Source organism: Saccopteryx leptura, chromosome 3 (assembly GCF_036850995.1).
Source record: "Saccopteryx leptura isolate mSacLep1 chromosome 3, mSacLep1_pri_phased_curated, whole genome shotgun sequence".
NCBI classification, from domain to species: Eukaryota; Metazoa; Chordata; class Mammalia; order Chiroptera; family Emballonuridae; genus Saccopteryx; species Saccopteryx leptura.
In genome coordinates this window covers 365,627,629-365,641,286 of record NC_089505.1, presented here as the reverse complement: position 1 = coordinate 365,641,286, position 13,658 = coordinate 365,627,629, and the positions used below count along the sequence as shown (strand labels likewise).

General features: G+C 55.8%; 1 protein-coding gene across 2 annotated transcripts in view; it reads left to right on the top strand.

Annotated features, from left to right (window-relative positions):
- Positions 1-13,228, top strand: part of NDRG1 (N-myc downstream regulated 1) — a 47,771-nt gene extending 34,543 nt beyond the window's left edge. The window contains exons 10-17 of one of the 2 annotated variants that reach the window (XM_066379562.1): positions 541-644; positions 1,885-1,941; positions 2,728-2,779; positions 3,960-4,007; positions 5,366-5,401; positions 8,870-8,921; positions 11,296-11,398; positions 11,429-13,228. In XM_066379562.1, coding sequence (XP_066235659.1) covers positions 541-644; positions 1,885-1,941; positions 2,728-2,779; positions 3,960-4,007; positions 5,366-5,401; positions 8,870-8,921; positions 11,296-11,398; positions 11,429-11,537 — 561 coding nt within the window. In that variant the 3' untranslated portion in view covers positions 11,538-13,228. Of the gene's footprint in view, positions 1-540; positions 645-1,884; positions 1,942-2,727; positions 2,780-3,959; positions 4,008-5,365; positions 5,402-8,869; positions 8,922-11,295 lie in introns of both variants that reach the window. The other variant, XM_066379561.1, reaches the window with a different exon arrangement.
- Positions 13,229-13,658: the final 430 nt, after the last annotated feature.

The window sequence follows — 13,658 nt, the reverse complement described above, 5'->3', positions numbered from 1 at the left end:
GCACATATTTATTAGTTAGTAGTTTGTCCTGACATGCAGGTATAGGTAGGAAAGTCCTTTCTGGTGATAACTCTTATCTCGGGCCAGGCTCTTGATTTAAGTTCTTCTAGATAGTTAATGGGGGGGGAGGGCAGAAGTTCCCTTCTGGGTCCTAGGGTCTCGGTTGCCTTTAGCTCAAAGTAACTCGTATCTTACGGAGGCACATCTTGGGGATGGCTTGTTCTGAACCCCTTCAGAGTCCAGCTCCAGACCCAGGAAGACGGACTGCAAACCCAAACTCTAAGTTCTGAGCCCAGAAGGGCACGCCCTGCAGGTCTAGCTCTGTGTCCCCGTGTGCTGCCCGCCGATGTGTGGACGTCAGCCGGCGTCTGGGCGTGGCTTCCGCTCCCCTGGAAGCTTCCTGAGGCTACCGCGCGGCCTTGTGGCTCTGACATCGTCCCCTTCACTTTGCACCTCAACAACCTGAAGAGTGACGAGGGTTGTGACCAGCCGAGGGCCATGGTGGCCACGAAGGACACTTCTCCCTCTCTCTCAATGCAGGAGGAAATGCAGAATAACGTGGAGGTGGTCCACACCTACCGCCAGCACATCGTGAATGACATGAACCCCGGCAACCTGCACCTGTTCATCAACGCCTACAACAGGTACGGGCTGCTGTGCGGCCACGCCACGGCCGTTTCGACCGGGCCCCTTGCGTAGGTCTGCAACATGGGATGAGGCGGAGGGGTGGGGACAGGGGTTGGAATGTTTATAGAAGAGGCAGCCCCTGAGTTTGAGCAAATAAACTATTAGGACAGGGTGCCGCCTGGAGTTGGAGCGCTTTGCAAGGAGCTGAACTCCCACTCCAGACCAGGGGGGGATGCAAACACGTGTGGGACTCATCCGCGCCCTCAGAGGGTCAGGAGTACATACCTGTGCCCGTGGCGACCACAGGAAAGGACAGCTGTGATGTGAAGAGAGCTGAGAGGGAGAAGCCAGCCCTAGGGGGTGGGAGGGACCCAGGGAGGCTGCCGGGAGGCGGATGAGTCATTCCCAGGATAAAGAACACCTGCCCCCAGCCTTTGGCAAGGATGCAGCCCTCTTATCCACAGCTGGGTGTCTGTGTGGAGCTCAGTCAGGGGAGGGGACAGCTCAGGGCCTCTGGTGCCAGCCAGCAGTTTGGGCATCTCCCGGGAACACACTCGGCCAGCCGAGCCAGCTCTGCCCTGCTCGCAGGAGGGGCCGGGGATGGGCTGCGGGCCCTGCCTCTTCGTGCTCCCGTGGTGAGCATCAGTGTCTCTGAGGAAGTCCAGGGCCCGTTTCCTCTCACTGTCCCCCAGCCGCTCAGCGTGGGAGGGAGCGGTGCTGTCCCCAGTGTGTGCCACTCGGAGGCCGAGCGTCATTCATTCGGCAAACACTTTCTGAGAACTGGAGGGGTCAGGCTGTCAGCGGGGCAGTGGGCACCTGGGGGGGACCGTGGAGAGCATAGGCCTGGCAGCTGGGTGTGAGGGTGGGGCTCAGACTAAAGGCAGAAGCAGAGAGAGTATTCATGGGGGGGGGGGAGGGGCTAGCCATAGGTCAGGTGCTGGCTCCGGGGACGTAGGGACGCTCTGTGGTAGAGGATGTGATTTGTACACCTATTAAACAAACAAACAAACAAAAATAACACATTGGGGACCATGAGGTGGGTCCATGGGAAACGTCCTTAAAATCACTTTTATGGACCCCAGGAGGCTGTGTTGTCCCCAAAGCCACGTGACCTCGCACAGGCTGACACAGGGTGGCGTGCCAGAAGAGAATGGCCAATGGCAATACCTCTTGGGCATGGCTCAGTGGGAGGGGCTTCAGGGGGGACTTGGGAAGAGGGTGATGGGCTGATGTGATTAATGGTGCTCTTGTCCGCAGCCGGCGCGACCTGGAGATTGAGCGGCCCGTGCCGGGAGTGCCCACAGTCACCCTGCAGTGAGTCACTTTCCTCCCCTGCACTGTCCAATTTGCTTGCTCCCAGTTTCTGGCAGGGACTCCTTTCCAACTGGGGTGGGACAGCCACCCTTGTGCCAGGACACTGTAATCCGTGAGAACTGGATGTGTCCTGCCCAGAGACCGGGCACGACCCGGTCTCACTCCTCTTCTCCCTGGGCAGGTGCTCAGTTGCTGGGGTGGCCCGAGGCCTGGGCTGGAGACTTGGGTCTCAGAAGGAGCACTGCCCACACTTAGAACAGAACTTACAGAGCATCGACCCTATGCTGACTGCTGTGTGAGCTTTGCCTCACGGAGCCTGGGGATGGATGAGGCACAGGACCCACCCTCAAGTGCCCATAAACTACTAGGAGAAGAACAGCCATGGAGACAAGCAGCTGTGTTCCACCAATAGTGACATGTCGTTTTATAGCTCCCTGAGTGGACCATCTTATGGGACACCTGAACTGGGCACATGGCTTTTCCTTTGTCGGCCATGTCCATGGTGTCTCTGCCCTTGACTGCTACCAAGTCCTACTCCTTCTTCCTTGAGGAGAGGGTGTTTAAAATAAAAACATCTGGGTGTAGACATTTTCTGATGAAGTTTATACTAAGGTGTAAATGACTTACCAACCTATTTTATACTCAGAACAAAGCAGAAGATGGAAGGAAAATGAGCAGAGGGTACTGGGGAAACCAAAATAATTTTTTTTAGCAGCTTTGCCATCCGGGGAGTGTGAGAATCTCAAACTGAACTGTGTATTAATTCCCCCTTTACTCTGCCCCCAGGTGTCCTGCTTTGCTGGTGGTTGGGGACAGCTCTCCTGCTGTGGACGCTGTGGTACGTAGATTCGACCACTGGTGTTTGTGCTCCGTTCAACACTCCAGATCCGATCGCCTTTGTATCAAGCCTCCCTGCCCACCTCCTTCCTTTCCTCTGCCTTTGCAAGGGCAGGTGACGTCTTCTAATGCCACACTGGCCTTTGGGCTGAGGGCCTAGCCACCAGCCTCTTTCCCTGGTGACTGGTTGGTTGGCAGCGGGCCCTCCATCTCCTCTCCCAGGCCCCCTCACCGGCCCATCTGCCTCCCATTGGCTTGCTTTTATGAGTGTGTTTTCCACTTGGCTTCCTGGCCAAGAGACTTCCTCCCATTTGGGAGACCTGGTTGGTGCCTGATTGTCTAGCAGGGCGGGAGGCACCCAGGGCTCTGGGCTTAAGCAAGGCTTTCTGGCTTATTTCACCCCGTAATCCTCACCTCTGATGTAGTGGAGACAAAGCAAGGCCTGACCTTTTCAACATGCCCCTAGCTGGGGACACAGGAGTCCTAGGAGCTAGGAAGCGGAGTCCTACAGTGGTGACATGCCCCGTGAACTGGGCTGCAGAGCAGGATCTGCAGACGTTCCTGTCAGAAAGACCCGAGTGTCCTAATGAATCATGAGTATATTGTCAACGAACTCACTGGACATAGTCACGGGATGCATCCAGTAGAGATACAGTGTTCACATCAAGGGAGGTGATAGTTCTAACATAGGCACTTTGACCACCACAGGTTCCAAACGGGTGTTCTGCCCAGTTCTGGGTGTACTTTCAAGTCACTGACATTGAAGAGAGAAACCAGCTTGGCGAAATATGAAAATAGGTGTTGGGTTCGGGGATGTCAAAACTACAGATAGACTCACCGGCCTCCACTGGTGAATGAGGCCACTCATTTAGTGAATATTTCTAGAGTACCTTCTACACTTCAGGTCGTCTTCAGAACAACCCCTTGACATCTATTAACCTCGTCTTATTGATGAGGAAACCAAGGCTCAGAGGAGTTGAACAACTTGTGCGAGGTCACACGCTAGCAGGGGTGGGGCTGCAGCCGACAGCCCCGTGTGTCTAATTCCGAAGCCCACCGTCTTTCTGCTCTGCCAGGGGGGACATTGGGGCCCCTGATGGCGGAGGCAGGGAGCAGGGAAAGCTCAGGACTTGGGCACCAGGTAGGAAATTCACACACTTCTCCTCCCTTTTCTTGTCCAGGTGGAGTGCAACTCGAAACTGGACCCAACGAAGACCACTTTCCTCAAGGTACGGGGGCGGTGATGAGCCTGTGCATTTGCTTTGAAACTCCTGAGTTTTCTGCAAACACTGGGGTGTGCTTGCTTTAGGCAAAGCGGGTGGTGAGAGAGGACAGAAATAATTACTTATGTTGCTTTTCACAAACATCTGTTGGGTTGGCTGGCTGGTAGAATGAGAGCCAAGAGGAGAGGATCCCTCGGTGGGACCCCAGTGCTCTATGGGCTGCAGCCTGTCACCCTTGGCACCTGGCCTTGACTGGGCTGTAAGGGGGCCCAGCGTCACCCACTCCCACTGACCCCTTCTGGTCCGTCTCCCCCTAAGGCCTTGTCCCCCTGTGGCCGAGCACTCCCAAGCCAGGGCCCCGTTCATCCCCCTCCTGGGTAGATGCTCACGTGTGCCTGGAGGGGCTTTAATAAGTGCCCATGGCTTTAGTTTGGTGGCTTAGTGGGGACTTGGGGAGTTAGCGCATTTATCAAGGGTGGCCCATCAGGGGCCCTGGGAGGCCAGAGGCCTCGAGTCCAGCAGTGTCTTTCTGGGGAACGTGTGTCCAGGGCCTCGTGCCGTTCCTCAGGCTCTGCCTGCCCCAGTTTCTGCCTCTTCAGTGGGACAGTGTACCTTCCAGGCTTCTTGGGGGACAGAGTAAAATTTTCAACAGGGCCGAGCAGGGTTCCCGGCATATCAGATGCCACAAGTCATCATGGCCAGGAAGACAGTCCAGTGTCGAGACGTGGAGGAATACCAGCAGCCTCACTAGGAGGGGGCCGGGCATTTCTCCACCTGTAACGTGCCCAGCATCTCAGCAGGACTGGGCAGCAGTGGGCAGGGCAGAGGGCAGGGCAGGGGGCAGGGCAGAGGGCAGAGGGCAGGGCAGAGGGCAGGGGGCAGGGCAGAGGGCAGGGCAGGGCAGGGCAGAGGGCAGAGGGCAGGGCAGAGGGCAGGGCAGGGCAGAGGGCAGAGGGCAGGGCAGGGGGCAGGGCAGGGCAGAGGGCAGAGGGCAGGGCAGGGGGCAGGGCAGGGCAGAGGGCAGAGCAAGGGGCAGGGCAGGGGGCAGGGCAGGGCAGAGGGCAGAGGGCAGGGCAGGGGGCAGGGCAGGGCAGAGGGCAGAGGGCAGAGCAAGGGGCAGGGCAGGGGGCAGGGCAGGGCAGAGGGCAGGGGGCGGGGCAGGGGGCAGGGCAGAGGGCAGGGCAGGGGGCAGGGCAGTGGGCAGGGCAGAGGGCAGGGGGCGGGGCAGCGGGCGGGGCAGGGGGCGGGGCAGGGCAGGGCAGCGGGCAGGGCAGCGGCAGGCGGGTGCCCACGTGGAGCTGGCTCCCAGAGCCGGGATCGCTTCTGCTGAGTGTTTGCTGCTCACCACCTTCCCTCTCTTCCAGATGGCGGATTGTGGTGGCCTCCCACAGATCTCCCAGGTGAGTCCCGCCTGTCACCACTCCCCAGGTGGAGGGCACGGGCCTCTCAGACCTGTTACTGCTTTTCCCCTCCCTGCGGCTCGTCCCCCACCTCCCTATGACCCGTGATGACACCGGTTACTGCTCAGAAACGGTGCTTGTCCACGAGCACTCGTTCAAGCCCCAGAAAGCCCTGTGTAGATAACACTGGGGTCCCCAGGGGTGAAGGGATTTGTCCAGCGGACACAGCGTGGCAGTTGGGGACCAGAGAACTCATGTCTGCCTGACCCCAGAGGCCACAGGTTTCCCACAGGGTGCTCCGAGGGGCTTCTCCATGCGGTAGGGACCAAGTTCTCTAAGGCCTTTCTCATGGCCTCGTCTGGTAGGAAAGGGGGAGCTTGGCTCTGAGTCTCCCGGTCAGTGGACGATGGCATTGAGGTGCATCGGGGCGCAGAATAAAACCTTAGCAGAGGAAGCTGTGCCAGCCAGAAGGAGTCTGCCGTGTGGGATGGAAGTGTCTCACCGGGAGTCTGGAGAAGAGGCCAGGCCCTGGGCCCCGGGGCAGCCTGGGCGTCAGGCAGGTCCGGGATCTCGGCGCTGCTCGGAGTCTGCCCTCCCAGAGCTCTGCGCAGAGCTGCGGGCTCAGTAGCCGTCGGTGGCTCTCAGCTTCTCTGAGCGTCAGGCAGGTCCGGGATCTCGGCGCTGCTCGGAGTCTGCCCTCCCAGAGCTCTGCACAGAGCTGCGGGCTCAGTAGCCGTCGGTGGCTCTCAGCTTCTCTGAGCGTCAGGGTCCGGGATCTCGGCGCTGCTCGGAGTCTGCCCTCCCAGAGCTCTGCGCAGAGCTGCGGGCTCAGTAGCCGTCGGTGGCTCTCAGCTTCTCTGAGCGTCAGGGTCCGGGATCTCGGCGCTGCTCGGAGTCTGCCCTCCCAGAGCTCGGCACAGGGGTGCGGGCTCAGTAGCTGTCGGTGGCTCTCAGCTTCTCTGAGCGTCAGGCAGGTCCGGGATCTCGGCGCTGCTCGGAGTCTGCCCTCCCAGAGCTCGGCACAGGGGTGCGGGCTCAGTAGCCGTCGGTGGCTCTCAGCTTCTCTGAGCGTCAGGCAGGTCCGGGATCTCGGCGCTGCTCGGAGTCTGCCCTCCCAGAGCTCGGCACAGGGGTGCGGGCTCAGTAGCCGTCGGTGGCTCTCAGCTTCTCTGCAGTTTCCAGGGCCTCCCTCTGCTCCCACCAGACAAGAGCAAAGATCGTTTCAGCATTTTATCTGTTGTATGTTTTGCCCGCTTGCTAGCTGGGAGTAGCCAGTGAAATATGCGGAGTCCCACTTGCAGGAGGGAACAGATGGGCTCCCAGCAGAACCCTGTGTAGATGTGATCATGAGCTAATAGCTGCACCTTCCTGCAGGGGCGTTTGCCCATTTGGCCTGACCCTGAGACGTCCACTGAGACAGGGAGACTCCAGGGCCTTCCCAAGGTTGGATGTGGAGAAGGGGCACGACATTCCCTTCTATGTCTCCCCCCTCCCTCCCTCCCTTCCTTTCTATACTTGAAATGAGCACAGACCAAACCCTGGCTGTAATTCAGACATGGTTTCACAGGCCTGGCAGGAGCTGAACTAGCCCAGGGTTCCAGGAGAGGAGCCCAGGGAGGACCCTTTACCACATCACTGCTCCTCCTCCTGCCTGACTCGTTGGGCACATGTTTGCAAAGGGTATTCCCATCCTTCCTTCCCTGTGATCCTTGCAACAGCCCTCAGAGACGGGGAGAGCAAGCATCTTCTCTCCGTTTCATGGAAGAGGAGAGTGAAACAGAAGATGGAGACATTGCCTGTGGCCTCCCAGGGGGGCCGGGCCGGGGCTGGGCCCAGACATCCCGTTCCCAGACCCGTCGTCTTGCTTCCTCTCACCATGCTGAGACCTCCCTGGCTCTCTGCAACCCCAGCCTGCAATTCCTGACACTTTCTTTCCATTGTCACACAAACCGCAGAGGACATTGTGATCACAGTCTCCCCTTTACGTGTCCTCTGGCTCTTTATAGAACAGGAGCAGGAGTTGGGGGAGGTGGGCAGGAACCCTGCCTCTGCCGATGGCGGCTTCTCCCCGGAGCAGGGAGAGAAAGAGCAGACGAGGTCTTGGGTGTTACATTGGAGAGTCAGGGTTAATTAGACTGTAAATGTGGCCTTTACTTGTTTATTCACCTCCCAGGTTTTTTTCCCCCAAATTATAAGAGAGCTTATTTAGATAGCAGTGAGCCAGCTGGGCTGTGTGGGCTCAGGAAGTAATACGAAAGCAAAGAAGGGCCCTGGGAGCTTAGGAGAGAGAAAGGCCAAGGTAATCACCTATGGGAGGGAGAGGGGGGGAAGGTATGCGTGTGCCCCCAGAGAGAGCACACCCATCTCCTGATTTTGATTAAATTCAGTTTTTGAGAGGGATTGGTAGAACTGTGTGTTCTCTTGGCATTCCCAACTCATTTTACTTAAAGTAGCCCAGCTGAGTCACTGGTTTGTCTGTCCAACCATCCACCCCTTTATCTATACTTCCTCTGTTCATTGTTTTCTGTCCATCCATCCATCTTTCTGTCCATCCAATTTTTTTCATTCTTCTGTCCATCTCCCTTCTTGTTTCCTTCCTTCCTTCCTTCCTTCCTTCCTTCCTTCCTTCTTTCCCTTCCTTCCTTCCTTCCTTCCTTCCTTCCTTCCTTCCTTCCTCCCTCCCTCCCTCCCTCCCTCCCTCCCTCCCTCCCTCCCTTCCTCTTTCCTCAATCTTTTTTTAATTTATCTATCTACCTATGCATGCATGTGTGTGTGTATGTATGTGTATATATGTATGTATGTATCTATCTATCTATCATATATCCATCCATTCTTCATCTTTTCTTCCTTCCACCAGCCAGCCATTCTGCTATGGCGGCTGAGTGACCCACCTCGGGAGCATGGGGTTTGGGAAGCCCTGGGTTCATCTGCAGAACCCACCACTAATGAACAGTAGGACCGTGGCTGGATTAAGTACCTCTCCTAGTCTGTGCCGCTGTGAACTGTACATGAAGAAGGCACGGCCGAGGCTACTGTCAGAGAAAATGAGAGCAGGCCGCAAGGCTGTGACCACCATGCGTGGCACGTGATATTGATGGCGTCACTCACATTCTCGACGCCGAGTAGGACACGCCACTTCATCTCGTGTAGTCCTCTTTACGGAAACCCTCAGGAGCAGGTGCGGCCCAGCCTCCCCAGGCGGACACTGGCTCAGGCAGGTCATGTAACTCGACCACGCTCCCACAGCTAGGAAGGAATTTGACTTTTCCCCGCTGGCCACAGCTATCTGTGCTGCCTACACTTTACCCCACAATCGTCCCTTTCCATTTGTGTGTTGTCCTGCCAGCACAGGGTGGCCTTCTCTCTTGGGTCAAGGTCTTTCATGAAGGTAACAACGGGCACAGCTCAGACAACTGTTCATGACCTGGAGCTCCGGTGACTGACTGCCCTGTCCCTTCTCTCTTGCAGCCGGCCAAGCTTGCCGAGGCCTTCAAGTATTTCGTGCAGGGCATGGGATACAGTAAGTACGGTGCTTCCCAGCGGGTGGGGGCCGGGGGCAGGTGTGGGATTTGGAATGCCAGGCCCTGCACCAGGTTTGCATGAGAATTCCGTAACACCTTGGCCAGCAGCAGCTTTCTGCAAACTGGGCAGGTCAGGGGAAGAACTAGTTCGGTGCGGGGAGGGTGGGTGGCAGCGTAGAGTGAGTGTCTTCTTGACACCAGAGTGGCTTGTTCTCCATCTATTGTTGAACAGAAGTTGTTTCTCACTAGGGAATGTTTTTAGATTTAGGTGCAGATACAATCCTTTTAAGCACCAGGAAGTCAGAAAACAGTGAAACCGTGCAGATCTTTTTAATTTTCATTATTGCTTCCTTAGTAAGAGACTTTTGGTTGTAGCGATGATGGTGAGAATGATGGTGGTGATGATGATGCTTATGCCCTTAATGGTGGTGACGATAAAAGAGTAGTAATAACTCTGTTATTTTTCCTCACTTAACCACTGCAGTCATCCTATGAGATACTCTTGTTTCCATTTTACAAATGATGAAACTGAGGCTTACTTAAGTAAGGAGCAGAGTGGCGATCTGTGGAAGTTCTCTGAACACTGTACAGCTCAGAGTAAGCGGGTGATCAAGTTACTTCTATGTAGGACAGAGAGCGTCTTTGCTAAAACCTGAGATAAATGGCCTCACAGTTCAAGGGCATGCTGCTGCTTGTGCTGTGGCTGTAGTTCCTCCATTCGACGCACGCGGTTCTTTTTCGGGAACGCGGTCCAGGACTCGGACAGACAATACCAAGGTTCCGCGCTCCACTGGGCGGTGGCCACAGCTGGTCCTCGTTGGTGTGTCAGCTGTGGCTCTGGCCCTGATGTGGTTTCTTTGGCTCTCTCTGCCTGCTGCTTGGAATTATAACTTATGTGCCCATCTTAACTAGGAGGTCTTTGCACTTCTAAGGTCTTGCGCTTTTTTTCCTCTGAGACTCAAAACTGTCTGCTCGTTTAAAATAGTAGCAGGATGTCTGACCACAGTCCCAAGTTTGGCCTCAGCCGTATTTAGTGAGGCCGAGAGCGGACGAGCCTGATATATATGCTTTGGGCGGGATCCATGGCCCCAGGTGCCCTCTTCCAGCAGACGTCACCTGCCTGTGGGTGTCCCGCCTTCCCAGCTGCTCTCCCCGTGGGAAAGGGTGCAGGCTAAGGCTGTAGCGAGATAGCGCTGGGCAGCCTGTGTTTACCGTGCAAGGTGTGAGTCACGACTCCTTTGTCCCGGCCTCCCCTGGGTCTGGATTTCTGCAGTGAACGTGTATTGTGAGGAGAAAGGAAGCAAAGGGCAGGTCTCCTTTATCCCTCCATGTCAGCCGGGACATCCTTCAGGTTACAGGGGAGGAGCGAGAGCCCCAGAGGCGTCAAGCAAAGCGAAAGAAAGGGATCGTTTGTTGAGCGCCTGTTCAAGATGGTGCAGGCGTCACGAGCCCTTGGCATCCATGACGCCACCCTACCGTTGAGAAGGGAATTTAGTACAGCAGGGATTGATGCTGGGTGTGGGTGTCTGCCACAGAAAGCTGATGCGGGTGCCCATCGAGTGAATGACGTCCCCCAACATACTGGTGTGGCCGCCAAGACAAAGCCCCACACAGCGGGTGGCTGGAAACAGCACAGATGTATCCTCTCATAGTACTGCAGTTCTAGAGACTGAGAAAGGTGGCGTTCTGAGGTTCCAGTAGATGTGGATTGGGGGGATGCCATTCAACCCAGTACAGATGGGGGGGGGGTTGTCTTGTCTTCATTTCATATAATATTATCAACCACTTGCCATGTGCAAGGGCGTGTTAAGCCCCGAAGAATGGATAACGCCCTTGATAGTTCCTGGGAGCTCAGAGGCTTCTTGGGGTGCAGGCGACATGGACAGCTTTGCCACAAACACGCTGTGTGGCCTTGGTTTTCCCAGCTGTGGCTGGAGGGACTAGTCCATCTGACGTTCAGTGTCCCCCTCATTTGAGTGCTTGGTGACAGTACAGGGTGGTGGGCATACACCTGAGTGCTGCCTTGATGGGGTCAATGTTAGTGTGCCCATTTTACAGATGGGGCCAGGGGGCTCAGAGAGAGACACCCCCACAATCACACAGCTGTTAGGGAAGGGGCAGAATTGGGGTTCAGACCAAGCTCTGGGTTCAAGCCACTATGTGACTGCAGCAAGTCCTTACCTGACCTGGGCCTCGCTGTCCACCTCCGTGGGCCGATATAGGGACGACAGGGAGCCTAGTGGCTGGATTACTGTGAGATGGATGGGACTCAGAGATGCTTGGCCAGGTCAGGCACAGAGAAGGCGCCATTGCTGGCGTGCGGCTGCCTCTAGTATTTCCCTACTCCTAACTGGTTCTCTCCTTTCTCCCCAGTGCCCTCGGCCACCATGACCCGCCTGATGCGGTCCCGCACAGCCTCGGGCTCCAGTGTCACATCCCTGGAGGGTGCCCGCAGCCGCTCCCACACCAGCGAGGGGACCCGCAGCCGCTCCCACACCAGCGAGGGCACCCGCAGCCGTTCCCACACCAGCGAGGGCACCCGCCTGGACATCACCCCCAACTCTGGGGCCACTGGGAACAACGCCGGGCCCACGTCCATGGAGGTGTCCTGCTAGGCGGCCTGCGTGGACAGCCGCCCCCTGGACTGCGGGATCACCGTCGCTGCCCTCTCCTCCAGCCCCTTCCCGTCCCCTGCCTGCCCCACCGCACGTAACTCGATATTAATCCAAAGCTTATTTTGTAAACGTGAGCTCTGGCAATGACAATGTTAGATGGGATTTGTCGAGGGCGTCCTTTCCCAGGGCCGGGCGGGGTGGACCAAAGGAAAAGAAGCATCTCAGTGTCCTGTTTTCGTTAACGAGTGGCCTGGTGGCCACTGTCTTACCCTCCCTCAGAGGTGCCACACTGCCAAAAACAAGAGCCTCGGCGGGAAACGCGCCATCCATCCAAACCTAGGCTGCCCTGGGCACCCTGGATCTAAGGGGCATTGGGCCGGAAGTCCCGCCCACCCGCTTCCTACTTTCTGTCCCGCTAAGACAGACCGACCCAGCCGGGAACAGCGCCCTTGTCTGGTCTGGGGGGCAGGAGAGCGGGAACCGTGGGTCGCTCATTCAGGCAAAACAGGAAGCAGGAAAAAGAGGCAGAATTTATGTGGAGGCTGGAAGAGTTTGGAAAAGCAAATCTACGTAGTTAACCTGACACAGATTTTTAAAGTTTGTGCATATAGACACATTTTAATGCCAAAGCATACACGTCTGCTTTTCTGACATTTTTAAATGAACACGAAAGCGGGCGACAAAATCTCCTGGCTTTGCAAAAAAAAAAAAAAAGAAAGAAATGTTCTTGGCAAACATGTGGTATCATGAATTTAAGGCTTTTTCTCTGCTCTCTGCCTCCTCCCCCTTGCCCCTGCCTCCCACCCCAAGTACATGAACGGACGGGTGTTTCACTCATGGGGAAGATCCCGTCACTATGTGGTTGCTTTTGCTTGAAGTGGAGGAGACGCTGGGACAGCTGCACCTGGCTGCCATGAATCTGTGCAGTGGGGGGAGGGGTGTTGGGGTGGGTGGGGTTCGGGGACTAGCTCTAAGTAAGAGATTCCTTGTGGATGTGATGGAATCCAGTGTAGTTGTGATTTCAACTGATCCTGTTCTGGTTTCCGGGAATGTTCTGTGATTGAGTTAAATCTTTTGACAGCTGGGGTTTGAATCTGACCTTGCCGGCCCAAGGTTGCTGACCTGGGACTTCGGATTGACATTTGCTTTGTACAGGGGGGGTGGGGATTCAGGGCTGGGAGTGGTGGCTGGGACGCTGTAAGGGAATGCATATTCCGTGGGATTTCCTTCCTTCTCCTGCCTTCCGCTCTCCCCTGCCCCTCTAACCTCCTTTCTCTGAATGGGGCGGCACCACTGACATTTTTTTAGGCAACGTCAGCCTAGCTGCCGAGTTCCTGTACTACTACTGCCTTTTGATTTTCATTTTGGCTAACCGTGGATCTTATAGGAAGTCTGATCGGTGTGCACGGGATATTGTGAATCAGCCGCTGGGAATCTCGTGGTTTCCAGGACCCCTAAAGTTGGTAGAGGAAGTTGTCAAGCCTTGTAGGTAGCTTGAGGGGGAATAAATGATGCAGGTCACGGGCCACCTACCCCTGGGAGGCTTCCCCAGACCTTGTGCAGAAGGCTCAGGTGTCCGGGCAGGAGTGGCCGAATCCAGACAGAAAGCGGTTGTGTACAGGTCTTTCCAGAGGAGTTTCTTAATGAGATATTTGTATTTATTTCCAGACCAATAAATTTGTAACTTTGCAGTGGCTCGTGTCTTTTTCCTCTACCGGAGATAACGCGCGCGGGGCATCGTGGTCCAGGGATGGGCCTTTCCCAACCTGGGGCCTCCTGCCCTATCCCTTCACCTTCGGTTTAGAGCCTTGCTGTCCAATAAAAATAGAATGTGAGCCTTGCAATCTCTGGGCACCACATTTCTGAAAGCTAGAAAGAAAAAAACAGGTGAATTTTATTTTAATAATGCATTTTATTTAATCCAACATATCCAAGATATTACCATTCTTCTTTTTTATTTTTTTTTAAGATTTTATTTATTGATTTTACTGAGAGGGTAGGGAGCGAGAAGTGTCAACTCATAGTTGCTTCACTTTACTTGTTTGTTGATTTCCTGTTGCTTGTCATATGTGTCTTGACTTGGCAAGCCCAGGGTTTCAAACCGGCAACCTCAGCGTTCCA